General features: G+C 33.9%; 5 protein-coding genes across 5 annotated transcripts; 2 read left to right on the top strand and 3 right to left on the bottom strand.

The window, feature by feature from the left end:
• Window positions 1–1,046: 1,046 nt before the first annotated feature.
• On the bottom strand, window positions 1,047–6,285 carry LOC125831233 (eukaryotic translation initiation factor 3 subunit F). Its single transcript, XM_049510425.1, has 6 exons — window positions 5,962–6,285; window positions 3,719–3,798; window positions 2,324–2,553; window positions 1,854–1,975; window positions 1,656–1,769; window positions 1,047–1,507 (listed from the first exon to the last, which is right to left on the bottom strand). The coding sequence occupies exons 1-6, from the start codon at window positions 6,181–6,183 to the stop codon at window positions 1,418–1,420; spliced, it is 858 nt and encodes a 285-aa protein (XP_049366382.1). The 5' UTR covers window positions 6,184–6,285; the 3' UTR covers window positions 1,047–1,417.
• Window positions 6,286–9,206: 2,921 nt separating this feature from the next.
• LOC125831226 (uncharacterized) lies at window positions 9,207–12,551 on the top strand. The gene is made up of 3 exons (XM_049510417.1): window positions 9,207–10,396; window positions 11,847–12,169; window positions 12,296–12,551. Exons 1-2 carry the CDS (start codon window positions 9,318–9,320, stop codon window positions 12,076–12,078), a joined length of 1,311 nt encoding a protein of 436 aa, XP_049366374.1. The 5' UTR covers window positions 9,207–9,317; the 3' UTR covers window positions 12,079–12,169; window positions 12,296–12,551.
• Window positions 12,552–13,847: 1,296 nt separating this feature from the next.
• LOC125831239 (30S ribosomal protein S31, chloroplastic) lies at window positions 13,848–15,339 on the top strand. Its single transcript, XM_049510431.1, has 3 exons — window positions 13,848–14,083; window positions 14,167–14,231; window positions 15,062–15,339. Exons 1-3 carry the CDS (start codon window positions 13,906–13,908, stop codon window positions 15,182–15,184), a joined length of 366 nt encoding a protein of 121 aa, XP_049366388.1. The 5' UTR covers window positions 13,848–13,905; the 3' UTR covers window positions 15,185–15,339.
• A 3,034-nt stretch (window positions 15,340–18,373) lies between these two features.
• On the bottom strand, window positions 18,374–18,927 carry LOC125831237 (pleckstrin homology domain-containing protein 1). Its single transcript, XM_049510430.1, has one exon. The coding sequence runs from the start codon at window positions 18,856–18,858 to the stop codon at window positions 18,415–18,417; it is 444 nt and encodes a 147-aa protein (XP_049366387.1). The 5' UTR covers window positions 18,859–18,927; the 3' UTR covers window positions 18,374–18,414.
• A 772-nt stretch (window positions 18,928–19,699) lies between these two features.
• LOC125831220 (cell wall protein DAN4-like) lies at window positions 19,700–25,959 on the bottom strand. Its single transcript, XM_049510408.1, has 5 exons — window positions 25,421–25,959; window positions 24,978–25,089; window positions 22,969–23,083; window positions 20,694–21,755; window positions 19,700–20,362 (listed from the first exon to the last, which is right to left on the bottom strand). The coding sequence occupies exons 1-5, from the start codon at window positions 25,608–25,610 to the stop codon at window positions 20,105–20,107; spliced, it is 1,737 nt and encodes a 578-aa protein (XP_049366365.1). The 5' UTR covers window positions 25,611–25,959; the 3' UTR covers window positions 19,700–20,104.
• Window positions 25,960–26,560: the final 601 nt, after the last annotated feature.

Below are 26,560 nucleotides of genomic sequence, written 5' to 3'. Positions count from 1 at the left end.
TAGTAATACAGATTAACAACAATATATCATAAAAAAATGAATTTACTTTAAATATCTATAGATTTTTTGTGTTTTTTTAAATATATGTATGTGTTTATACTTCGACAAATATGAAATATATATACTTCTGCTAATTATTACTAATTAATTAATTAATTCCACTACTTAGCTTGTGTTCTACATGATCCCAGTTAAGAGTTCAGTTTATTAATGCCAAGAATGATCCTCAAAACTTTCTTTCTTGATTGGTCGGCGTATTCTATTTAATTTAATCCAATTAGGAATATGTGGATATATAAACAAAAAACAAATTAATACAGTTGCATCTACAAGTAGTATTATAGGTTGACTTGGAACAAATTTAAGAAAAGAAAAAAAACTTTTTAATCTTGTGGTTCTAAATTAAAGTTATGTCCTATCTTTTGTGTAGAAAGAACGTTTCCGAAAGATTCTTAACTCGAAGAAAATAATGATGGAAAAATAGCATACGATCTAGCCATTGCAATCCATATGAGCAAAACCACTTCAACACTTTTTGCTTCTTTCTTAGCTCTCATACACTGAGAAGAAACTTAAAAGAGAAGAAGTATTGAAAACACCTCTGAACTTGGTGCAAATTATTATTTTCATCCTTGAACTATTTACGGCCTTAAAAGACACCCCTCTACTTTTACTAACTAAATTTAGATACATCCCCAATCTGCCACATGACATAGCAAGTGGTCTTAAACTCTTGTAAGAGTATAGAGCTCTTAATAAAATGCCGAGAAAGGTGTTGAAAACACCAACAAACTTAACAAGAATTAGGGCTGTATTTCACTCATGTAGAACGATCGGGGGTGTCTAAGTTCAATTAATCAAGTAAATGAATGTTTTTAAGGCTATCAAAGTATCAATAATTTGAGAATGAAACTAATAATCCATGCTAAGTTTAGAAGAGTTTTCAATAGTTCTCTACAACGTACATAATAAGGTGATAATAGACGGAAAATAATAGTTCAAATGTAATACAACCATATCATAATTTAGGTTGTGCAAGCTGCAAATTGTGCCAAATTCAAGAAAGTTTTATGTATTTAAGTTAACTATTTTCTGTTTGGAAAAAAAAAAAAAAGAACTGGAGTTGTCAAAGGTACTGGACATTTTCAATTAACAACTGTTAATGCCATGAAAGACGATTACAAAACGATGGAAAATTATGTATCCTTACACCTCTGACCTCTAACCTATTGAGTACTCTGAGTCTCTCTCGCACGGAAAATTATATGTCTAGTTAACCTATTGAGTACTCTGAGCCAATACTTGAAACCCATGAGCCTCATCTATCAACAGGATTTATCGCGATGAGAAAAGTCAGACCATTCAGTCACCCGGTCAAAAATCTGGCCTTGCATTACGAGAATGAAATCATCATCAATCACAGAATCTGAGCAGCGGTATTCAACTTCTCTGCAAAGCTGAGTTGAGTCCTCGTGAGGCTTGCCAAATACAGCAAAAGCAATTGGTCCTACAAATAAAGATAAATTCAGGGTAAGATAACCCAGATCGAACCAAAGTGACTTAACCAGTAGTAAAGAGTCTCCTACCTACGCTCTGGGTCGGGAAAGGGGGCAGGGAAGCAACGGCATAAACATAGTAAGGGGCAAAAACACTACCTGAAGACCATCATTCACAAGCTTATCAAAGGCTTGGGGTGAGAGTTTAGGAATTGTAGCCACGGTATCAGCAATGAATCTTCCTGTTTTGTTATCCTGGGGTAGACGTCCTTCCTACAAACGAAACCCAATATGAAGACTTAGAGACGAAAAACCATAGAAGCTTGCTAAATTAAGGCAAGGGAAAGTTACTGTTACCACGACATCATCAACATATTTGTGGACATCATCAATAAGAGCAAGTAATCGCTCCATTGATGCTTCCATTCCTTCAAGATCATTGGGAAGTTTGTCCACAGTTGTTGTCTTGAGCATATCAACTGCATCAAGGGGCACAAGAAAGTCCCAGTAAGGATTTCCATTGCGAACAGGAAATAAAACCTATTGCTTCAACCAATCTATATATACACTACTTCCCGACTTAAACACATTAGCTATATGGCTACTTTTTGCATAATATACTTGAGATGAATAACTATTTGCTTATACAAAAAAAATACCCCTGATCAACCCTCATCGTTATAAGAAAATCCCATCAACAGTTCTCAATTACATATAACCTAACCCCTTTTCCATCCAATCTGACCAATGTACATAAACATAGCTAAGTCAATATGCAGTAAAATAGGGCCTAGTCTATTTGGAAGGGAAGGGAAGTAGAGACATACATCCAACCCTTTCAGCTTCAACCATGCGTAGATCCAATGGAATTTCCTGGAATTGAGCAGCAAGTGGCTGATCTCCAAGAGACAAATGCACAGAGACAAAGCCTTTTATTGAAGCTTCCCCATTTTGAAATCCAGTATCAACAGTCAAATGTATAGGATTTGAAGTTTCTCTAGAATAAAACTCTTGGATCAAAGCACTACCACCAGAGACTCCAAAACCAGTAGAAAACCTGGAATGTTTAAGCATGAGATATCCACAAATTCATCAGCTCAAGTATTCGAAGTGTTGATATGTTGACTACCACACAAAATAGGAGGTGCATAAGTCCACCAACCAAAACTTAGGGTGGATGTTGTGGGATGTTCAAGGAAAAAAGAACCTGGAAAAGTTGCCTAATGTTTTATAATATATAAAAGAAGGCGGAAAGAATTGTATCTTGACTAGGGGTGTTCACGGGTTGGTTTGGATGGGTTATTGGTCAAAACCAAACCAACTTAATCGGTTTTAAAATTATCAAAACCAAACCAAATATAATATACATTTATCGGTTTCGGTTTGGTTTGGTTCGGTTATTCGGTTATTAACCATACACAAAAATAAAAGAAACAATTCATTTAAAATGTGATAGAAGTGACAACAATCCATTCAAAACGAAAAATAGTTAGAATGACTTAAATTACTGAACTTTCGATCACTAAATTTACTATCAATAAAGCTTTAAAATTCACTATATTGGTCTAGAAGGAAGAGAAAATAACATTCATTCCCACAAAGAATTGTCATAGACACTCATATACATGAAATCAATAAAATAAATGTTTCATCTTGGGAATTTTTGCTTTCAACAAGTAAATTATAAAGAAATTTTAATGAAAATATGTATAAGATCTTTAAAATTGTTTATAAAAACAATATATTAAGTATGTATATTAATAAAATATATGTATATAATTCATCGGTTCGGTTCGGTTCGGTTATTTCTTCGATTTTTTTCAAATAAAACCATAACCAAACCAAATACTATCGGTTTTCAAAAATCTAAAACCAAACCAAACCAAACCCAAATAAAATCGGTTTTATTTTATCGGTTTGGTTTGGTTTTTCGGTTTGGATCGGTTTTTATCCAAACCGTGAACACCCCTAATCTTGACAAATGCAGTCATTATTTCATGTTTTGTACATGCAAAATATAGTGGCTAGTACCACTCCTCTCAGTTTCACTTATCCGAACAAATACTATTTCCATCATTCCAGATTATTCACCAAATATTCAAGTAGCATAAATGTAAAAGATGAAACAAACAAATAAACAACAATTGTGCCTTAATTCCAAGCAAGTTGGGGCTTAAACACAAAAGCATAAAATAAAAGGGCATAAATATATCGAGAATTACCATCCAACAATCACTTCCTTTGGATTCACCTTCTGATGAGACGATAACATGTTATGATGGTAATCAATATCCAGTGCAACCTTTAAAAGAAGACATGCCCAAAAGTTCAGAAAAAGTAATAAAATAAAAGCACATTACAACAAGCTCTATATTACAAATGGGGGTATCGTTTAAGAATCATGGAGTTAAGAATACAATCACGAGAAAAGAAACAACAATTTGGTAAAACAGGATGAATTGAAGACATTTTTGTAAGATGTATTAGCTCTAAGAGTATTTAGAACATATAAAAAAATTCTACATAAATTTGTGTGCCTGTGTAGTTCTTGCAGACTCTTTCATCGACATGTCATTCATTCTTGACACCATCTTGCAACAAAAAACAACCACTCTCCAAATTAAAAATATAAGTTTAAATGCAGGTATTTCTCCCCTCTCCCTCTCTCATGGCATTTACCTCAACTTTCTACTTCTACAATTAAATGCTAAATAACTATTTGTTATTCCCTCCCATCCAAAATAATTGATGTTTTAAAAGTGCTTCCATAACAATTGATGTTTCACAAAACCAAGAAGGTATTTAATTCTTTTTCTCAAATTTTCCCTTTGACACATTCCTAATCACCATGATATTTATCTCAACTAAGAAAATAAAATCATAATTAAGGGTATTTTAGTCAAACCAGTCTTAATTTATAGGAGTTAGTGAATTCCTTCATTCATGTGCCCAAGCCCAAAACATCAATTGTTTTGGACCTATTCCAAAACCTTGCTAACAGTTTTATCCAAGCAAATCTTGGTGTATTAGTTTGATACATCTACACAACTTCAACTATTTTTCATTGTCTCTTTCTTTGCATTTTCATCTCTAGACTTTCTATGTGAAATTGCTTCTTTTAGAAATGCAATGGGGAAGGAGCTTAGTTGCAATCAATTAAAGTAACAACTGTAACTAAGAGCAAAGAAAGAAAACTGAAACAACTAACATATTAGAATTCGGTGAACATTAAGGTCTTTATTAGTTGGACCGTCACTCCATGAGTTTATGTTGTCACTCCAGTGAAAGGCACTGGGTAAATGGATCCATTATCTGATCACTTCTTAGATATGGTTAAGACAGATCAAGAACCAGATATAGCTTTTATATTGTACAAAATTGTTAACACTGGTGATATTTACAGGTTAGCTCAAGCCACAAACAAACAATAAGGATTCAGATTACAGAATACACATTGCTGCAAAGAGTCCTTCATCTTCTCTTGAAACTCTGCCCTACCCCCCACCCCAAACCTACCAAATAAGTCCTTCCTTTGCAATGACACCAAACATGAAATTATCTAGTTTCTTTTTTTTTTTTGAAACTGGTAACTTTTTCTATATATGTTAGAATCCGAATCTTACAAGAGTTGTAGCATCCCCATATTTACAAAGTACTACCTACATCTATGATTCTATGATCCTATGTCTATAATGAGTCTAAAACATCAATGATAGAGAACGGATCATTTAAAAGTAACTGATTACACCAAAAACACAGTAGCAAGATGAAATTATCTGATTCTATGATCCTATGTCTATAATGAGTCTAAAACATCAATGATAGAGACAGGATCATTTAAAAGTAACTGATTACACCAAAAACACAGTAGCAAGATGAAATTATCTAGTTTCTAACTAATGCACCTTAAGTTTTCTTTGTTTACTGCACCTCAGAAAAACACAGTGCAAAATGGACGCTATTTATACTTCTCCATTTGAATTAATATACATTAAGTTTCTTGTCATACTGATTGGCTCAAAACATCTGAACTATTAAGCTCTGAATTAAAAAATAAAATTCAAAGTCACACACACAAAGCTAACAAGATCTATAAACTACTAAATATTAACACAGGGTTACTAAAATGCAACTGCAATTCTGCCAAATATATTCCTTTCTCCTAGTATTTTCACACAGCATTTGCATGGTCTAGACCCAATTTATAATGCACAAACACAATGTGCAGCCTAATCAGCGATAGTTTATCAATAAAGTAATATAAGCAACAATAACGTTCTCTAAGTTCGAAAAATTCACTGAAAATTGCTCATTTGATTCATGTCGTTAACCAAAAATTACACAAACATCATCCAAACGGAGAGAAAGAGTTACAATCGTAATACAGCTCATTTCCGATTCATTCCAGAAAAATCAATCTAAAAAGGACTAAAATTAAGAGAATCTGCAGTAATGAGAGGCAAACCTGATCTTGAGACTCGCTGTGCGGAACGGCATAGCAATTCCTAACGTCAACAGTACCATCAGGTAATACGGAACCGAGAAGAGTGCCTATGATACGCTCGGCTTGGTCAGGGCGCCTCACAAAGCAATCGCAGATGTTGAAAATGACCAAAGGATGAACTTTAGCCGATAAGCTCGCTGATGATGGAGAAAATTGCAACACTGTTTGATCGCTGGACGCCATTGCTGTTATCCACTGTTCTTCGTACTGTGAGCGAGCAAAATACGAAGAACTGTAAGATGGAAAGAACTGTGTGTTAGTGAAGTTGCTAGGGTTTTGCGGATTGGAAAACACGGGTGAAGCTTTGTTTTGGGCCGGGTCTTCTTTTCTAACCCAAAAACAAGAGAAGAGACTATTTTGGGCTTTTTCTGGTACGGTTAAAGTTGACAATGGTATTGACTTGTTTGAACGGGAACAAGTTATTTTGAATTAGTTATCAGGGGATTGTTATTCTACCTTCAATATAGTATAAAAATAACACTATAGTTCTATGATAATTTATCCTGCGATTTATCCAACTAAACATGAGATAAACTTGTCTTAAAATTAATCAGAATTAGTTATCTTGCATTTTATCCAACCAAATATGAGATAAATTCATCTTAAATTAATCAGAATTAGTTATACGATTTCATCTCAACCATATATGAGAGTCAAAGAATAGGCTTGTTGGAACTATATCGAGATTAGAATGACAAGGAATATATGTATCCGTATATAATTATAAGTTGGGCTCTCCTTTTCGCCCACCTCATTAATATCTGGAGGGAAGAATCCGAGGGTAGCCTGATTATTAAGGGACAGGAACACTATCAACATGGTATGATTCTTTTTAATCACCCCGAATAATGCACACTGCTCTAAATAGAGCACAGTAAATAATGTGTCAGACGCCTAACCAGTTGAACTGTTCTCTTATAGAACTGGTAAGCCTAAAATTAATTTCAAAATTAGTTATACGAGTCCTAAAAGGTCTAAAGTTGAGAACTAAAAAAGCTTAACTTTAAAATCAAATTAGAAAGAAATTAACACAAGACAAAAAAGATTGCACTCTTTTTTATTTTTTTATTTTTAATGTCAATTCTTGGTACTTGGAAAAAGTTGCACTGTTTTGTTTGTTTGTATCATGGGCAACAATGGAAAATCAACCCAACACGTATATTATAAAGCGAAAATAAATGGTCAAAATTTATTCATATTTATATCAAATCAAATGAATATATTATCATTGTCATATACTTTCTTCGATTTATTTTTCTCAATTTTTATTAGTAACAAATCAAATTTTTGAATGAGCAGAATCAAAATATAAAGAAACAAATATTTATTAGATAAGAATGGTCTATATACATGCATAATTTATTAGACGATAAAGATATATATGCACAATTCTTTAAATGAGTAAATATATTCGTTCAAAATTGTAAAGTTAAAAAATATATTTACTACCTTTTTTTCGCTAATACAATTAACTAAATTTCTTTAAGAGTGCGATTCAATCCAAAAATTTATCTATTTTGAAATGGAGTACCTTCTTTAATTTATTATCGTACGTAGTTATATATTAACACTTCCACTAACTTCAAAGGAGAGTTGACGAAGAGGCCTTAAAGTTTCTCTTGTGAGATAAATTGAAGCAAATTTAGAATTAAAATTTATAAATTTTTTAATTTTATAAAAATTTCATAAAAATCGTGGAAGATAGGAATAATCTCTTTGATAAATGTTTGACTTTTGCTTTTTATCTTTTTAGATTTTTAAAAAATAATCATATTATATCATTTTTTCAAAAAAACAACAAAAAAATCAGGTGTTCGAACCGCGTTAGAATTCCAATTTAATTTGAATAACGTAATACAGAGTGCCAATTCAAAAATGAGGCTTTCAATATATCACTCTTATTCTTATACGTCATCTAATTATTAGGAAATAAATAATATAAAATAATATAAGTAAATAAATATAAAATAATAAAATATTTTTAAAAATTTAAATTAAATAAATAAAAATAAATAAATATTTTTAATATAATAGACGAGAAAATATGTTAGGTGATGTACATTTTTATTATATAGTTAGTGGCGTACATTTAAACCAACAAAAATAGTTGTTTTTTTAGTACTTGCTATATAGGTGGAAATTTTGTGTTTCTCTTATTGGGATATGATTTCCTCTTACGTGTATGTGACTCGGATTAGTACACGTTGCTATCATTCTTATCATGTTTTTTTTTGGTTCACTTGTATTTCTCTCATTAAATCAATGTAATTTATTTGTTAATAGAAGAGTCCGATCGATAGAATTGATTATAGTCGGCATAAAGATTCTAGATTATCTAGTAGAAAAGATTGAAAAATAATTTTTTATTTTTTTATTAAGTATTCGATATCTACATTAAGGCTTAACTATGTCAGATTTATGCTTCATAGAACCTCATTTAGGAGGAAGTGCTTTCTTAATTTTTTTTAAATTTCATAACCATAGTTCGAACCTAAAATTTTTTATTTAAAAAAGGAGTAATCTCATCTACTCTATCACATCATTTGATGATAACTTTCAAGAAGTTAGAAATAAGGCAAAAAGATAACTTTGCGCTACAAGTATTTTTGAAATTTTAGCTAAATATAAATTATTTATTTTGAAATAAGGAAATTTTGGAAATTTGGAAGTAATAAATTTAGGCATGATACAAAAAAAATAATATTTTAATTTATTTCAGCTAACAAGTAAATATTTCAATTTTGAGTATGCATGTGTCAGTTAAATACTAACAACTTATAAAATACTCCATCTATTCATTTTATTTGTCCACCATCTCAAAAAATATTTTTTCTTTTTATTGTCACTAGAGAAGATAATTATTATTTTTCTATATCTTATCTTTAACACTAACTATTTATTGATTGAATTATTTTTCAAGATCCGTTACTACCAAATATTAATTAATAGAGAATTATGACAAAATAGTTATATCAATCCTTATTTTCTCAAAAAATATATAAAATAAAAATAACTAAAAAATAATTATTATTTAATAATTTTTAAAATTTATGTATCACGTCAACTTCTGGAACAAAACGGAGTGGGAATTAGTTGAAGTGTTTCAAGATCTTGAAACTCAAAAAATAGTTTTCTTCCTTTTTAGAGATCTAAATAAAAAAGTCCCCTTTCCTCACGGGTTTTCTGTTGTTTTTTTTTTTCTTTCATACTTTGTTTTGATTTGACCACTTCTTGTGCCTATTTTGTTCTACTTCCTCTCCATACATTTTGCCTATTTACTCTTAAATAATGACCAAAAAATAGGTATTATACTAATTATGAAACTCCAAAATTCTCTTCTTCTTCAATCCTCTTCTCCTTCAACCCTTTCTTTTCTCTATTCATCTCCAAAATCAAACAAATGGGGTCATAAAAATCCAAACTTTATTTGTAAACTTGTTCTTTTTAGCCCAAAGAAACTTAGGTCACAATATTTTGAGAAAAATGACTCTAAAGGTTATAGTAGCATACAACCATGTTGTTGTAGTTCAAGATTTGGTGAAGAACAATTTGATGGTGAAGAGATTGAAAGAGGGGAAAATGAAGGGTCTTGTGCAATTTTTGGGAGTAAAGATTCAATTTTTCCATCAAAATTTGAGTCTCTTGAGCCAAGTTTGCTTGGTATTGAGCCAGAACCACCATATTGGCCAGAAAGGGAGGTAATTTCATGGGCACATATTGAACAAAAAGCTAAAAGTTTTGGACTTCCATTGTCACTTAGAATGATGCAAAAGAAATATCAATGGGAGTCTGGTAGATTTAAAGACTTAAAGGCAACAAATTCTTGCACATCAAAGGCTTTTAAATCTATGGTGTTTATTATTGTGGAGTTGCAAACTTATGCATTGCATATGAGGGAATCAATGTGTAATGAAGATTTAGAAATGATTATTGATAAAGTGCAAGGGGATATGTATGCATCATTTGTATGTCTTTTTCGACAAGTATTTTCGCAAACACCAATGTTAATGATGTATGTAATGATACTCTTGGCTAATTTTAGTGTTCACTCTGCTTCGGGAGAGAATTGTGATCAAACATATCTAAAAGTTCATTATCCTGATATTGTTCCTCAAGATGAGTCAAAAGTAGTGTGGAGTGATGAAGAGAAAAAATTGTGGGATTCAATACAAGATGAAACTTTGAATATGAGGGATCTAAAGGGTATTGGCTTTGATCATGAAGTCATGTCGAAGTTTGTTTCACCATTGTCAGTGGAGATTGAACCAGATAATAGTGTTGACTATTATAAGGCTGATCTTGTTTATCAGATGAATCTGACTCATGAGCCTAATAACACTCTTTTGCTATGCAATTATGCACACTTTCTGAAAGTTTTCGTTCGAGATAATAATAGGTAATTTCTTCAACTTCCCTTGTCTTACATAATATATGATATGATCTTAGATAGGAGGTTGTGGAGGAAACGGATTTGGATAGTAGGTTAGTAGGTAATAGTGTATTGTCTCAATATTTGTCCATACTAGTAGTCTTAGTATTGCTCCTATAGTTTTTTGTCCTATGATTTCTGTCACTGTTTGTTGTTTTGTGTACTTCCATTATCGAATTATTTTGCTGTAGTAACTGTTCAGAATGCCTTGGACTGGTTTTCCTTGAGCCAGGGGTCTGTCATAAACAACATCTCTACTTCTAAGGTAGGAGTAGGGTTGCGTAAACTCTACTCTCCTCAGACCCCACTAGTTTGAGATTACACTTGGTATGTTGTTGTTGTTGTCGTCACATAGAAAAGCCATACATCTAAACTTAAGGCTAGTACATCGAGCAACATAGAATTCTGTTGTGCCAGTGCACAAAGAAAGCACACAATGACTGTGTATACCTTTGGTCGGTCTATCATTGTTCATGTTGCGTTAACTCCTTTTCTTATTGTGTTAAAGAAAATGGAATGGAGAATTAGTTCCTCTGTGACCTAATATTGTAGTTCCTCTTTTTTCTCTAAATTTTCAAAAGTTGCTTTTTGATCTTTGCAATCTCTCAAGTTTCAAGAAGAGTAAGCAAAAACCGGGTTATTGAGTTTGCGTGTTCTAGCCAGCCTAGTTACATTATTGTTGTTTTTGACAGTGCTACTCATATTTCAATTATTTGAAGCCCATTCCCTAGATTATAGTTTGCTGATGCCAAGATTTTGAAAAGATCACTTGAGCAACTTTTGGAAAATTCTTGGCGATCTTGGGAACAACACGATTTAGTGTTGAGATAAGTAGCATCTCAGATTCATAGCTCGGAAATGGTACTATTAGACATCGGGCGGAGCTAGGAGGCTCAAGGGAATTCATCTGGACCCCTTTCCTATAAAATTATACTCTATATAAAAAGTTAAAATTATTTTTATGTTTATATGATGGATGTTGAATCCTTCGCTTCTTCTTGTACAACAACAACAACTACCCAGTGTAATTCTACAAGTGGGGTCTATGGAGGGTAGAGTGTACACAAATCTTACCCCTACCTTGGAAGGTAGAGACTAGAGAGACGGTTTCCGATAGACCCTCGGATTAGGATTCTTGGCTTCTTCTTGTATTTACTCTTTTATAGTTTGAATCCCCTTAGTGAAAATCTTTGTTCTATCAATGTTAGACATGACCTGAGATGTGCTTTTGGTTGGAGAATAGAACAGGGAAGACCTGTCCTTTGTTTTCTGTTTGTAGTTTCGAACAACAAAATGAAACGGACACGAATAGAGAGAAATCGTTACATAGAGTTCATATAGTCAGCCCGGATTAGTTTGGGATAGAAGAGTAGTTTGTTTTCTATAATTTCAGACGATGAGTCATTTGTTGTAACAGGGCGGAGGAGTGCTTCAAGCGGGCAGTCCAAGTGGAACCACCGGATGCAGAGGCCCTATGTCAGTATGCGATCTTCTTGTGGAAGGTTAAGAACGACTTATGGGGAGCCGAAGAAAGATACCAACAGGCAGTGGCAGCTGAGCCTAGGAACTCTTTTTATAGATCTACATATGCCAATTTCTTGTGGAGCACAGGCGGCGAGGAAACTTGTTTCCTTCCAACTTCCAAGTAGTACTTCTTCTATCATTAACAAAAAGGGTGAAGAAGTTTAGTCATAGAGGAAAAAATATTGATCAAGAAATGCATCAACTAAGGAGAAAATGGTGAGATTCCCATAACTACAGAGTGGAGAAGAAGTTCCTCTAGACGTCGACAAACTTTTGTCTTGTAAATCACACATTTGAATAAATGCTAACGTGAATGATCGGTCTATTGTGTTTTTTCTGTAGGGAAATGGCTATATTATTTGTTCTTGATTTTCTATGTCTAGATCGAGTATAGAGTGGTTTGCATGGGAGCTGTTCACCAACAACAACATCTACGGTTCAATACCAAACAAGTTGAGGTCAGCTATATGAATCTGTACTGTCAAAGAAAATATCATAGTTCGGGATCAATTTTGTGGTCTATAATAAGTGAATTGAGTTCTTAAATTTTTGTAGAGTAGGGTATTTTCATCTATTGACAGACTTCTTATTATTAGTATATTTTTGTATTTTTGAGTGAGTTTGGTAAAAAAAACATAATCAATTGGGAATGTCTCGTCTTCTGAGGCTTAGACCAGGAGTCCTGTATGATTAATCATTGTGTGTTACTCCCTCATTGTTTATTAGCGTACAATATTTTCTCTTTACGCGTCTTTTAAGAAATATAAAAATATATTTATATTAATTTACCCTTTTAATTATTTTTAATACATTTTATTTATATGTCTTATCTGTCAATACCAAGATTAACAAAAGAGGAACTTTACAATACTCCTATTTATATTTTTAATCAAAAAGAGTCAATTTAAGGTGTAAAATGGAAAAAATATAATTAGTTTTTTAAATTTTATAAATTGATAAGTAATTTAGGATAAATATCTTTGTCAATGTAGACAAGTAGTACGTGATAGAGGGAGTACATTTATCTCATTACTCCTCATCATTATTATATATGTTAAAATTACTAAAATGTTCTTAAGACTATTTATGACGGAATGGAATACATGATAATTAAAAGTTAGAATTTTGGAAATTTATTAGACGACAACAATAACATATCTAATGTAGGATGTACATGAAATTTACTTTTATCTTTATGAGGATAGATAACTATTTCGATAGACTCTTGGCTAAAAAATATTACATATTACATTGGAATAAGATCATATAAAAAGTTGATTAACTAAAAAGTGCTTATAAATTGTAAAATTATAAAATAAGGTGCGACGAACTTATGAATTTTGATTGATTTTAACTTACATTCGCTTGACTTATAAGTATGTATTTTTACCAAACATGTCGATAAATAAATAAAAAATACTTATAAAAGCTAATTTAAATTTTAATCAACCCACTTACAAGCAGCACACCCAAATATAAAAGGGGGCAAATGAGACCGACAAAGTTATCTCATGAATTAAGATATATATATATATATATATGAGATAACCTATCTCATTATTACATTACAAATAATAAGATAAATAATTTCAAAACTAACTAATATCCCTAACTAAATATATTCAATCTCAAAACTATTATTCCTTATCCCTCCTACTAAACGGCCTTTTATAGGTTAAATTTATTGCTCGATATATTTTTGGATAAAAAATATTTGATTCCTTGATGACTCGAACTCACATCCTTAATATTGAAAATGAATAGTATTTACCATCCAAGCAATTCTAACGTTTTTTTCAAAATAAGTCAATTTTACCTTAATTCAGGGGTATTTTGAATAAAAAAAGACAAAACAAAGGGCCTCTTTAGACATTATCTAGAAACACAATAAAGAGCTATAGAACCACCACAAATAAAAACTCAAACTCAATTCTATCACTTGAGCTGCTGCAATGGCGTCGTTGTTAGTTGGTTCAGTTCCTATGGCTACTGTTCAATCCATGGCTTCTCTCTCTCCTAATTTATCCTTCTCTCGTTCTCACTCCGTCGCCGGCAGCGTTTCAATAGCGGCGGCGTCTCCTTCAGCATCAATTTCGTCTTTGTCTCTCACCGATTCAAATCTCCCATTGAGTATGAATCGCATACCTTCGATTGCAGTTTCAGTTCGAGAAATTGAAATGATTTTATTTATTTTGGATTTGATTTGATTTCAGTTTACTGCGGCAGAGGTGATAAGAAGACGGCGAAAGGCAAGCGGTTCAATCACTCCTTTGGCAATGTGAGTTCTGCTGCTTACTTTCTTAGCATATTTTGGTTTATTGCAGGATAACACCTCCTTAATATGACTTAGTTTCAGATTACACCCCTATATTTTACAATTAGGAGAAGAATCCTATATTTATATTCTGGTTTGATAGTAGAATAAAAACAATAATTTCGAGATAAATTACATATTTGAATTAAGGTATTAGCTTGAAGTGATGAGTTTACTATTCCATATAGAAGATGGATAAAATAATTTCATGAGATATTCTTGCTTATCTATTTAATTATTAAAATACAGATAGGGTATTCGAGTCAATTATAGAGATATATTTAAATATTCATGTCTAAATATTTTTTGAAACTGATAAATAAAATTAGTTAATATGATATACTAACTATCACGGTGGAAATATGAAATAACTTTTTTTTCCCACATTTGATTGAACGTATTTTAGTTCCATATAAAATAATTCATTGATCAAATAAGATTTCTGGTGTATAAGGTTTTGCATAATTGATGCGGTAGTTCAATGCCTACAACCAAATGCTATATTAATGTTGTAGAATCTTATACTGAGATTAAAATATTCATAAATTTCAGACGAATTAACCCCTCATAATTTTGAAGATATATGTTTGAAACAATGAGATAAATTGCCTAGTGTTATTTTTGTCTCTATTGAAATTTGAATCTGCGACTTCATAGTTCTCAACCCACTTCATTAACCACTAACGTTCTTTTTTTATGTTCGTTAGATTTGCTAGATATAGCGGAAAACAATAGTTGTTTCAATAATTTTGATTGGTATTTTCAACAAATATTGACTGTATGAATTGGTTTAGGCAAGGCCAAGGAACAAGAAGAAGGGAAGAGGACCACCTAGGGTTGCAGCACCACCAGCAGCACCAAAGAGAGATCCATTTGATGATGGCCAAGTCGTTAAAATTGAAATTCATGACCCCTAGTTTTCTTGGAGGAGCAACTTCATCGTCAGCAATTTTTATTTTTATGTAGCTCTAATCTTCTACTACTTGTTTATTTCATCGAGTTATCGAAATTTAAATGTCGATTAAGTTAATTGTTGGACTGAGATTTCTAGTTTGCTTGAAGGGTCTTCGTTAAAATGTTCTTGTGTCCTGTTAAACTATGCATGTGGTTCTAGCAACCTTCAGTATACAAGTGGTAATAGTTACTAATTTAGCTATCAAGACAAGTGAAAAGCTTAGAGAACCCCACAAATTCATTTTATTTCTGTGAATTCCTTGTGGGTTGAAAACCACAAGGTTTTAGGTTCATATTCTAGCGGAGACAAAAACATTAGGAGGTGTTTTGGTAGAGTGTATAAGAATAATAATGAATAGAGTGTATTAGTAATGCTAGATTAGTTATGTTAGGAGCTATTTCCTATCCACTATTTGGTTTGATATATCAAGGGCACTTTCGCCTTTACCAAACAAAGGATTAAATGATACCATAGCTAATACATGTTTTTTAGATTCTCTAATATGTCCTACCAAATGACCCTTAGGTGTTCTTATTTAGACTTCCGTGGATAGAATTAAATATATCTGTGCTGGTGAAAGGTAACCTATACCTCAAAGAATTAGTCGAGATGTGAGCAAGCAAATCCGGTCACAAAAGAGCTTCTTTCGTTTGGGTCAACAAATTTGTATGCATATTCAAATATGTGGAAAATTGTTATACACAACACCACTACAACCATAAACAACTTTACAGCAGGACACAAGTTGGATAAACAAAATTTGCATAGATATTGGTTGAAGAAAATGCTGATTTTGATGTACAGGTTACGCCAAAGGTCAAATTAGAAACCAACTCTTTTTTTAATGACCGAGAAATCCTTCCGAGTCCAACCTTTTAAGACCAATTGCAACCTTCAAAACTGGGGAATAATGGGTCCACCCCTCTACCTTCCCCCACTTAAATACCTGGCTTAGTCGGTATGCCATAGGGCTTGAACTTCTGATCTAAGTCACAAGTCCCTCAACCTTTGCCACTGGAACCAAGCTCCAGGGATAATTAAAAACCAACTTCTTGAAACAATAATTGTAAAGACTCCTAATGAAACTAAATCAAGATGCTGAAATTGACAAAAGAATGCAGGTGGAAGAGAATTTTTTTTTCTGATCAGTTTCAGTAGGGGTGTCAAATGGGCGGGTTGGGTTGAAATTGGAGATATTAAAATGGGTTGAAATAGAAATCGGATTGGGTCTTGACCCGGCCAAGTTTACTTTGGGCTCAAATGGATTGGGTTCAAATGGGCTAAAAAACGGGTTGAGTCTTGACCCACCCAATTTGACCCGATTAATCTCAATAATTTTAACATAGTGATATTTAACTTTTATAATCACAATTTGAATTTCATCTCAAGATATTTTTTAAAAAAGTAACAAATAGATAGATAAATCCTAAAAGATGTTAAATAGATAATAATCCATACCTTTAATATAAGAACATATCTTAGTAAAGAGTTTTAAAACGGGTTGAAATTGGAGATTGAATTGGGCTTAATTGAGGATTCTCTTAAAGTGGGTTAGACTTGAATGGGTTGAGATTGAACCCAATTCAAATTATCTTGAGTCCAACCCTCAAAATTCTGGGCGGGTTACCTATGTTTGGGTTCATTTTTGACACCCCTAAGTTTCAGTTACAAGGCAACATCTGAAACTACTAAATATGCTGAAATACTTAACTTGGCAAGTATGTAGATGTGAGCCTGAGAAATCTAGCCAAAAACCTAATCTCTCGGTATTAAAAGGCTCTCATCTGTAGCATATTTCATTCCAAAAAGAACCAGTTCTTTAATTCCACGAGAGAAAGTAAATAGATATCTCTATGGCCATATCATGCAATATCTTGTAGTATCATGAGACTCAGAATTTTTCTTCTTCTATCATACAACACTTCAGAGTTTTTAATGATATAACTAGAGGGAGAGCTATCTAAAATCATCTCAGCAACATAATGCAACTCTGAATGTCATGTAAAAAAAGGCTTTCTTTTTGGTATTCCGAAAGACGTAACCAGCCAACCTACCCAAGTGCACAACCAAATCATTAAGAACGAGAAGAAAAAGAAGCAATCTGGCTGTAACGGAAAGGACCACCAAAAGGAAAATGCTTATGGCACATGACAATGAGGGTTAACCCTCACTTACCAAAGAAAAAGGATCCAAATTCACATGACCAATCTAAACGAGGTTCTATAAAATGACCCAAATGAATATATCACCGCAGAGCTGAATTAGCAAGTGCTATTGATCTTGTGCGAACTGGGAATAAAAAGTGCATTAATACAAGTTAGAATCCAGAGAAAAACGAAATTAACCAATGAGGGAAGCACACTCAGGGCATTGGTCTAATGGTAAATGCAGAGCGTGATGTGTGGTAGGCACACGCCACAGGTTCGAATCCTGATCCAGACAAGCATGGTATCTCTAGAAATCTAGAGGGGCGGGCCCATTCTCCAACGAACTTTGAACTGTCTGCAATGGACCATCCAGGATTTCTCGGTTACGATAAAAATAAAAAACTAATGAGGGAACCTGTCTTAAATGCTTGTACATGATGTAATTTTGCAGGAGACCTTAAGAGACAAATATTGGGACATGTTGAGTAAAAAAGAGCAACATCGCGGAGTAGCTCGAGAATGCAAGAACTAATATAGCTAGAGACTAAAATAAAAAGTTCACGGGACAGTATCAATCCCTGGATTTCCTATTCTATGACATTATGTAATGGTGGGAAACGATACAATCTATCCAAACATTGTATTCATCGAGACAATACAATACAACACAATCCGATACATTATGAAACTATATACAACAACCATCCAAACAAACTGTTATATACCTCTAAAGTGCCATCAGAATTAGGTAAAAAAGCAAGATAAAATCCTGAACAGGTCAAAAAAGCAAAGGAGAAACTTCAACTCAGAAATGACAGCAAATTTACAAGATTCATAATTCAAACAGAGTACTTACAGCTTCAAATACCAGAAATTATATACTCAATTCACACTACGACATAGAAAAAATAATTAATTTCCCAAAAAAAATTCAAACAGAGTACTTACAGCTTCAAATACCAGAAATTATATACTCAATTCACACTACGACCATAGAAAAAATAATTAATTTCCCAAAAAAAACAAAGATACACGTACCATAATTTTATTTCCGGCTATCATTGTCATAGTCGAGAATTTCATCACGAGTAACAGATCTAGAGTGCTGCACTATAGACCGTCCGATCGAATTGATCCATTCCTCCTTCTTCTCCTCCGAATCAGCAATAAAATACATAGTATCGGACCTAGTTGAAAGCTCAAACGCGAATTGTTTATTCAGAACATCTTCAGCTCCTTTCACTGTAAGGCAATTAGCCACCGGAACAACGCCACGCGGTTTCGATCCTCTACTGAGATTCGCTTCCTTGAACCAAAACAGTTTCCCCTGTTTCAACACGAACCACCGGCGACGCCAGGTTTTTATGTACTCGCCTTGTTTTGTGAGCCAGCCGGTTCGTTCAGGGTTGACCCAGAATTCTACTCCGTCGTAGTCGTCGGTTGATGGAGTTGTGTTGTCGCCCATCACTGCTCGCCATAGACTGGCCATAGGTGATGTGATCGAAGGAGAGAGAGAAAAGAAAGAGGAGAGAAAAATGTGAACACTAGACAGGTATTATTTTTTCTCCTAATTTTAAAAGTTTTTTTCCTTTAGAACATGTGGAGTAATTACTCGCTGCTCCTCCGTTTTCAGGTTTGGGCCCTTAATAGAAACCACTTCCTTCTGAATGAGATCCTACATGGCATGAGTTTGAAATAATCGAACTCTAATATAAAAATACCGAACTTGATTCTTGATATATTTTTCATTTTAATCCATTACAAAATACTTCGTACCTCAATTTATATAACTCATTTTTTTCTTAAGTAGAACCAAAAAAACATATTTTTATACTTAATAACAAATTAACTTTAAAATATTTATTTTATTGTTGATGATGAAATAATTTATAACTATACAAATATCTGTTACTTATTTTAAATCACAAATTTTTTTAAAAAAATCCTTCTTAAACTCTATGTTAAATCAAACTACAACATTAAAAATTGAATGGGATGAATATTGAATATGGGGTTTCGAACCCATAGAGTGGAAAATATTTTGTTGGAAGTACCGCCTCCAAAAATGATCATATAATGTGTTATACCAAAGTTAATCGGCCTTCGATATGAATATCAAACATCAAATTAAAAAATAAATGGATTTAGTTTATACTACTATATGGAGTACTAATCAATACGTACTGAACTTTCCAGCTTATACTATTTTATTGTCCTTGTAGGTTTGAACTTAAACTGTCCTTGACCATTGATTTTGATAGTAATTTCAAAAATCGATCTTCAAATATCTACCTGGCCATGAAATTTGAAAGTACTTTCAAAGACTTCCATTTACAAACTTCCAAATTTTTCGAAGTAAAATGCATGCCCAAGTACAACTTCAACTCAAATTTTTAAATTTCAACTTCAAAATCAATGGTCAAACGGGAGCTTATAGTCTGCAAGTAGGAACTAGATTAAGGAACATTACTGCTTGTAGCAACTGGGGAATCATATACTCACTTCAGAACCAGCATTTTTGTTTGCAAAAAATGGTTCTAAGCACGCAACATAACTTAAGGAAATAGGCTGGCTTAAAATTTCATAGCTAACTGTGCATCAATCTTTACATAACGTGGGAGACCATATGCATCGGTTTTTCCCAGGAAACAATCATAATTCAAGCACCAAAACTTTCATTCCGGCACTGAATCAAAACTATAATTTTATAATCTTGCACCAGCGAAGGGCAATCATTACCTTCCATGCATATAGGCAGGAGATCGAACACCTTTAACACCGCTAATAGCATCATCAACTTCACTCCCATCAAGACACACTGTATTGTTATTGACACTCACTTCAGAACTAGCATTGCTGCTCGTAGCAAGTGGGGAGTCAGATACACTCACTGTCCTGGTTCTGTTAGGTCCTGATCTTACACTGTACATGGAGGATGCTGGAATATTAGTCATCGATGGACGCAGATTTCCGGAGATGCTTCGCCTTATATCCTGTGAGAGAGGAATGTTCTCAATTAAGCAAAACCTTAGAGCAAAAAAAAAAACAAGGATGACGATGTGCGGAGCTTCATAGAGCTCCAACAAGACCAAGAGAACATACTTTTATACTTGTAAAAAGGGAAAAACTACCCATGGTCACTATACATGTGTTCAAACTACAGAAAATTATCCCAAACAGGAAGTTCTCATTCTGAAGATCACCATGTTGCATTAACACAAGAAAGACAATTTCTAGAAATGCTGCATAGAGAACATTCATGACCATACTCTGAAAAGCCTATCCAAGACCCCTAAATAGCAGCATGAAATGAAATATACATACCATATGCCTCATAGCCATGTCCAAGGATTTCTTTGACAACGTCCTTCCAAAACCTGTACTGTCAGGTGATGAAGAGTGCGCATATAAGTTATTACGGGGAGAATGTTTATTATCTTGCTTTGCAGGAGGAGCCAGCTTCCGCATATTTATTACCCTTTCAACCATCTTAGTTCCAACCATACCAGGGCTTACATTATCATTAGCTTTAGCATGTAATCGACTCATAGCTGGAATAGGAACAGAGCTCCCACTGCTACGCACAACACCATTAGGAGGGCGTCCTCTAGCTGGAGAGCAAGATTGTCGTCTAACCCTTCCATTTGTAACTGGCTCAATGGATGAAGATCTAGCACTTGGTGCTCCAGGTCTACCCCTTGTAGCTGAAGTTGGCCTGTCAGATAATGATGTCCGTAGATTAGGTGGAGCATCATAGGAGAGCCCTGGGATATCTGAAGGCTTCCATGGTCTGGGTTTTACAGTTGGAGAACTAGGACGTGAGGCTCCAGGATTTCTTGCCGTAGTGGTTGCTGGTGTTACTGAAGACGGAGATTTAATTGAAGGAGCAGTAGCATTAGCTGTACTGGACACTGAAGTAGGCCGACGAGTTGGAGTTGCTGCCCTTGATGTGGACTTCGATCCAGGAATGGATGCCCTGGTTGTGAGTGTTGAGGAGTTTCTGGTTGGTGTTGAGGACCTTGCACTGGACCTGGCTGTAGGTGTTGAAGATCTTGTAGGAACCGTTGACTTAGCAGAAGGCAAGGTGGAACGAGAAGTTGGTGTTGAAGACCTTGCTGGCCGAGACGTGGTTGTGGTTGTCATTGTTTTAGAAGTCGCAGTGGATGTCATTGCTTTGGATGCTGCAGTAGATGTGCGTCTAGTTGCTGATGTCAAGGAGGATGTTGCACTTAATGTGGGTCGTCCAGTTGGAGTTGAAGGTCTTGATCCACCAGACGAAGATGGTCTTCGAAGACCTGAATTTGAAGTATTTAATCCAGCAGCGGAAGCAGGCTGTCTAGATGCTAAATTGCTTCTACCAGAGGGCTCAAGCTGGGGATTTGCTAACTGCATCCAGAATAACAAGTTGCATAGTAAATCAGTCCATGGTTCCCAACAAATTTAAGTTAAGACTGCCTAACTGGAAGCTCCAACATTCCATCTGAAATTCTTAATTTTTAACTGGGGCAGGTGGTTAGGGATGGACATTAAAACCGATAAAAAGGGTCCGAACCGAATTAAGTCAGTTCTTCAGTTTTGGTTCTTTGGGCTGTTTTCAGCTTTAATTTTTCAAAAGTTCGGTTTTTGGTTTTAAGATATCAGTATTTTAGTTGACCGAAATACCGCCAGTGACAATGACCACTGCAGCTGCTCTTAGTCGTGTTCAAGAGCAAAATGCTGTGGCTGCTGTTCTTCGATAAAGAGATAGAGTAATCAGTAAAATCATTTATTACCAGCTAGAATCCTCCTTGCCCGAGAAATTTATCCTTTTAAGAAGCTATAGTCTATTTTCTTTCAGTTTCCAGATTATGACAAAAATAGGTTGTCTCTGGATTGTGTTGCAAATATATATAACAAAGAACTGTTATATATTTTCTTATGTTCTCATTTGTCATGCATTTCACTAATAGCCAATATCATCTAACTTTTGAAGCTCGACAAACAAAACTACTCAATATGAACATCAACGAGTACAATGAGGATGTGTCAATTCTAAGCAGGGGTTGCGAGCATACTACCGTAGAACCAAACTAACCATGGATCAGTATTCGGTATATACTATTGAAAAACTGAAGACCGAAGAAGCACATACCCTACAGGCTACAGGTGGTAAGGCAAAATTCTGTATCTGTTTACATTTTAGGAGAGCACGTACTTTGTGATTAAGGGGTAAACAAGCCTTACTACAAAAAGGAAATGCATATGAGTATATCGTATTATTTGCTTTAATAAATTCATTAAGATTACTGTGATATATCAACAAAGATGATTTCGTTGCTAATAGCATTTGACTAAACAACGGAGCCACCATGTGTGTTTTGAACTAAAATACCTGCAAGGTCCTTTCTACCTGATTATAGAACTTTTCCTTTTATTATGCTTCTTGCAAATCTCTACATCACTTCTACTGGCTGGATGTGTAGTGAAAATAACTTGAACTCATGAAAGATAACATTTCATGTATTAAGCATATTATCATATATAATACTCAACCGAATTACAGAAAATGCATTATTTCAGCAATCATGGAGTAAGAAAAGTAAAAGTAGTATATTCTTACTCTAGATCTCAATGCAGTTGGACGAGCTTTAGCAGTTCCCAGCTGACTCATCATTGATTTTTCCGACTCCATCTCAAGTGAAGGAAAAAGAGGAGTACTTGGAGGTGTTAGAAGCCTGAAAGACAAAAATATATGAGACCTGAACACACAAATAAAAGACAGAAGCAGATACTCTTTTGATACTGAATGTTGTATAAGTGTGGCAAAAGATCATCCAATATCAGAGGTCTCGAGAAGCCTTTTCTCTTCTATTTTGAGCTTTTTTTTTTATTGATTGATTGCGTGGGGGTTATAGCACCCACTACTTTACTTGTTTGCATCAACATTTTGATATACGAAATTCATTAGTTGAACTTCAAAATATAAGTAAAAATGAGCTCTATATACTAAACATGTTCTCTTGCTACTCATGATGTCTAAATGAACATCAATTATAAAACACCCTTCTGTCCCAAATAGTTTGGCACGATTACCTTTGAAGGAATGCAAGTAGAGGTAATACTAAACTGCAGAGCTGTGACGTAGCATGACTGGAGCTGTGATGTAAATACTGCAATGTGGTGCTTAAGATAACAAGTCCGTTTAATTGTCAGTTAACTTGTTGGTAGGTGTTAATTTGCAGATGTTTGTTATTAGTACACTTGCAGTAAGAATTGTTAATCTAAAGAAGTTATATTTCTCTCCCACTCGCTGGTTTTTCCTTACTCTAGCTTAGCTGCGCTCAATGGACTCTCATTGGTTGTCACCGATTTCTGGATTTTTCATTACCATTTTTGGAATCAAACTGCTTTTCCTTTGACTATGATTCGTTAAATAAGTCCTAATTATTTTAACTGAGAAAACAGCCAAAAGCCCCCTAACCTATATCCGGATTTCCAACTACACTCTTCAACTTCACTTGAGTCCTATAACCCCCTGAACTATTTAAAACTGAAACTACATCGCTCACACTCAAGTGAAGTTGAAGTGTGTAGTTGGAAATCCGGATATAGGTTAGGGGACTTTTGGCTTTTTTCTCTATTTAAACTACAAACACTTGTGATTTGTAGTACCTTTATGTAGTTTCCAAATATGCAATTTTTATTTCTAAACAACTAAAAATTCAATGTCTGAATTCACACAAAAATTAGACAAGTCCCAATTACTCTGAAGCAAGCCTTTTTGGGGGGGATAGAGGGAGTACTTGTTATTGACACCAAATTAGAATGTCCATCACCAAAAGTTTATTTATCCTCAACTTCTTACTTTGAGCGTTCATCTTAAGTTAACCTGTATATCATGAGTATAGAATTTCCTGGAAGCATGGAGACCAAATTTTACGAATCGTAGCCAAGTTTTGAAAGACACAATATCCAATGAAGTTCTATTTCTAAAAATTTCAAAATTTGGACTCTCATGTCAAAATGTCCTAAATTAAATACAAAGAGGAGAAACATTGTATAGGATCTAGACATTTAACATGGTGCTTTACATTTCTTTGCATTGCAACCTAGTTGTTTTCGAATCTTGATTATGAAATTCAATGACTTGAATCTGTCACTGTCACATTAAGGAAGCATACTCCATATATATGATGAGTAACTTCTTAATGTTACCTTTCTTAAACTCCACCGCTCCCTGAGGGGAAACAATGATTTTTCCACCCCCACCCCCCTTCAATCTTCACAATTTTGTGTTTTGTCTGTCCTAAATGAACATTATGTCCATTTAAAAAAATCAGTACACCTGTCTGCATAAGATTAGAGCAGACATGTATGATGGTATTGTAAAAACTATCATTGCTTTACCCAAAAAGAACAGCAAAAGTTATCATTGCTTTACCCATTAAGAACAATAAAAAGATGAAGATAGAATATGAAAACATAATGTAGGTGACATGACACAGACATTTCACTTGATTGAGGAATTTATGACAGTTCAACCTAACCAGCTAAAAAACATAATTAACAGAAGAAGAAGAGTCACCATCAGTACATGCTCGAGAAGACAGTAAAATTAAAGGAAATTACCACTCGTAATCATTTTTGTCATTGTCAGCATTGAGGAAATCATCAGTACCATTCTTCCTCACATTAGTGGTTGATCCAATGTTGAATATAGGCGAACTTCCTGCTCTTGATTCTACAAAGGACAAAGAATTTGCAAAACATAACAATTAATGAGCTTGGCTTATGAAGCACAGTTCAATGGAAAACCCAAATTCACCACAAATAAACATATTGTAGTATTCTTATGCCTCTACAGCTGTGCATTCTCCAAAAATTTAGAGAATACGACCCACACCTGCTGACAACATTTTCGAAGAGTCGGAGCAAGCTCTACATTACCATAAATCATCTAATTATATCAAAGGAAACGCAAAATCACACCATAATCTCAACCAGAAACTAATAATGAATATAATATATGAAACAGAAAAACATCAATTGAAAAGGAAATTTAGTTTTCTCACCAAGCGGAGCATCAAATTCATCGCCGTTCTGGAAAAGGAGAAGATCATTTCTTTCCTTCTCCCTTCTTCGCATTTCGAGAAACAAACCTAGCTCCTCCTCCTTCTCCTTCATTACCGAATTCCTAAAGCTCCCCATTTGCTGTTGCAGCTCCCTTAACGCCGATTCCTCTGCCCTAAAACTTCTATTCATACTTCAAAAAAACCTAAAAACCCCTAATCCATCAACTGAAAAAAAAAATCACCAAAAACTCCCCGTTTTTTCTGCAAATTTCATGAAACAAAAACAGCATTTCACACTCATCATATACACATCCTCATGAACTACTTCAACAAGCTCAATAATGCTAAAACCCAGATGTAAAAAAATTACTTGAAAAATTCACAGAAAATTCTACAAAAAGCTTAACGAAACCGCAATTTGCAGAGACAAAGACACGGTAGGTGAAAATTAGAGAGAGAAATCAAAAGAGATATGATATGAAGATCATCAGAATTCAGAGAGAGAAAATTTGGAAGCTAAAAATGTTACTTATGGGAAGAATGAGGGATGAAAATGAATATAAAAAAGACTTTTGGGGCTTAGTTGTTCATTTTGTTTTTAATTCAGAATTAGATAATTGATAGGGCAAGTCACGAGAGTGGGGGCAACCAAAAAAAACAAATCGTGGTGTAACGGATAAGGTATCTTCGTCGTTAATCTGAGGTCTCGTGTTAAATTTTAAACATAAATTTTATTTATAGAAACATCGTTTACGTAAATAAACGAGAAAAACATTAAAAACACTCTTAAACTCAAGCAAATTATTAGTTTCATCTTCAAACTATTGACTTTCATTTACTAGACTAACTGAACTTTAATACATCCCGATATTGTAGCATGAGTGAAATACACCTCTAAATTTTCACCAAGTTTAAGCGTGTTTTCAATACTTCTCTCGACTTTTCATCAAGAGTTTCATGTTCCTATAAGAATTTGAGATCACTGTTATGTTATGTGGTAGATCGGAATATACCTAAATTTAGTTAGTCAAGTAAAGGACGTTTCATGACTTTCAACAATTCGAAAACGAGACTAATAATTTACATCAAATTTTAGGAATATTTTCAATGGATTTCTCTATGATTAAATTTCACGTAACA

This window comes from Solanum verrucosum, unplaced genomic scaffold, assembly GCF_900185275.1.
Source record: "Solanum verrucosum unplaced genomic scaffold, falcon-dt-bn FXZP01000049.1, whole genome shotgun sequence".
Classification (NCBI taxonomy): domain Eukaryota; kingdom Viridiplantae; phylum Streptophyta; class Magnoliopsida; order Solanales; family Solanaceae; genus Solanum; species Solanum verrucosum.
Note: the sequence above shows the minus strand (reverse complement) of the source record. Positions and strands in the feature narration are given on the sequence as shown.

Bases quoted from the DNA above. Each gene is read 5' to 3' on its own strand.
- LOC125831233 (XM_049510425.1), bottom strand. From the start codon at position 6,183: ATGGCGTCCAGCGATCAAACAGTGTTGCAATTTTCTCCATCATCAGCG. The intron at 3,799-5,961 runs GTTTGCCTCTCA...CTTCTTTTAAAG, and splicing joins ACAGCGAGTCTCAAGATCAG to GTTGCACTGGATATTGATTA. The intron at 2,554-3,718 runs GTAATTCTCGAT...TAAACATTCCAG, and splicing joins AAGGAAGTGATTGTTGGATG to GTTTTCTACTGGTTTTGGAG.
- LOC125831226 (XM_049510417.1), top strand. From the start codon at position 9,318: ATGAAACTCCAAAATTCTCTTCTTCTTCAATCCTCTTCTCCTTCAACC. The intron at 10,397-11,846 runs GTAATTTCTTCA...TTGTTGTAACAG, and splicing joins TTCGTTCGAGATAATAATAG to GGCGGAGGAGTGCTTCAAGC.
- LOC125831239 (XM_049510431.1), top strand. From the start codon at position 13,906: ATGGCGTCGTTGTTAGTTGGTTCAGTTCCTATGGCTACTGTTCAATCC. The intron at 14,084-14,166 runs GTATGAATCGCA...ATTTGATTTCAG, and splicing joins CGATTCAAATCTCCCATTGA to TTTACTGCGGCAGAGGTGAT. The intron at 14,232-15,061 runs GTGAGTTCTGCT...GAATTGGTTTAG, and splicing joins TCAATCACTCCTTTGGCAAT to GCAAGGCCAAGGAACAAGAA.
- LOC125831237 (XM_049510430.1), bottom strand. From the start codon at position 18,858: ATGGCCAGTCTATGGCGAGCAGTGATGGGCGACAACACAACTCCATCA.
- LOC125831220 (XM_049510408.1), bottom strand. From the start codon at position 25,610: ATGAATAGAAGTTTTAGGGCAGAGGAATCGGCGTTAAGGGAGCTGCAA. The intron at 23,084-24,977 runs GTAATTTCCTTT...TTTGTCTTTCAG, and splicing joins GACAAAAATGATTACGAGTG to GCTTCTAACACCTCCAAGTA. The intron at 20,363-20,693 runs GTATGTATATTT...CCTCTCTCACAG, and splicing joins ACATGGCTATGAGGCATATG to GATATAAGGCGAAGCATCTC.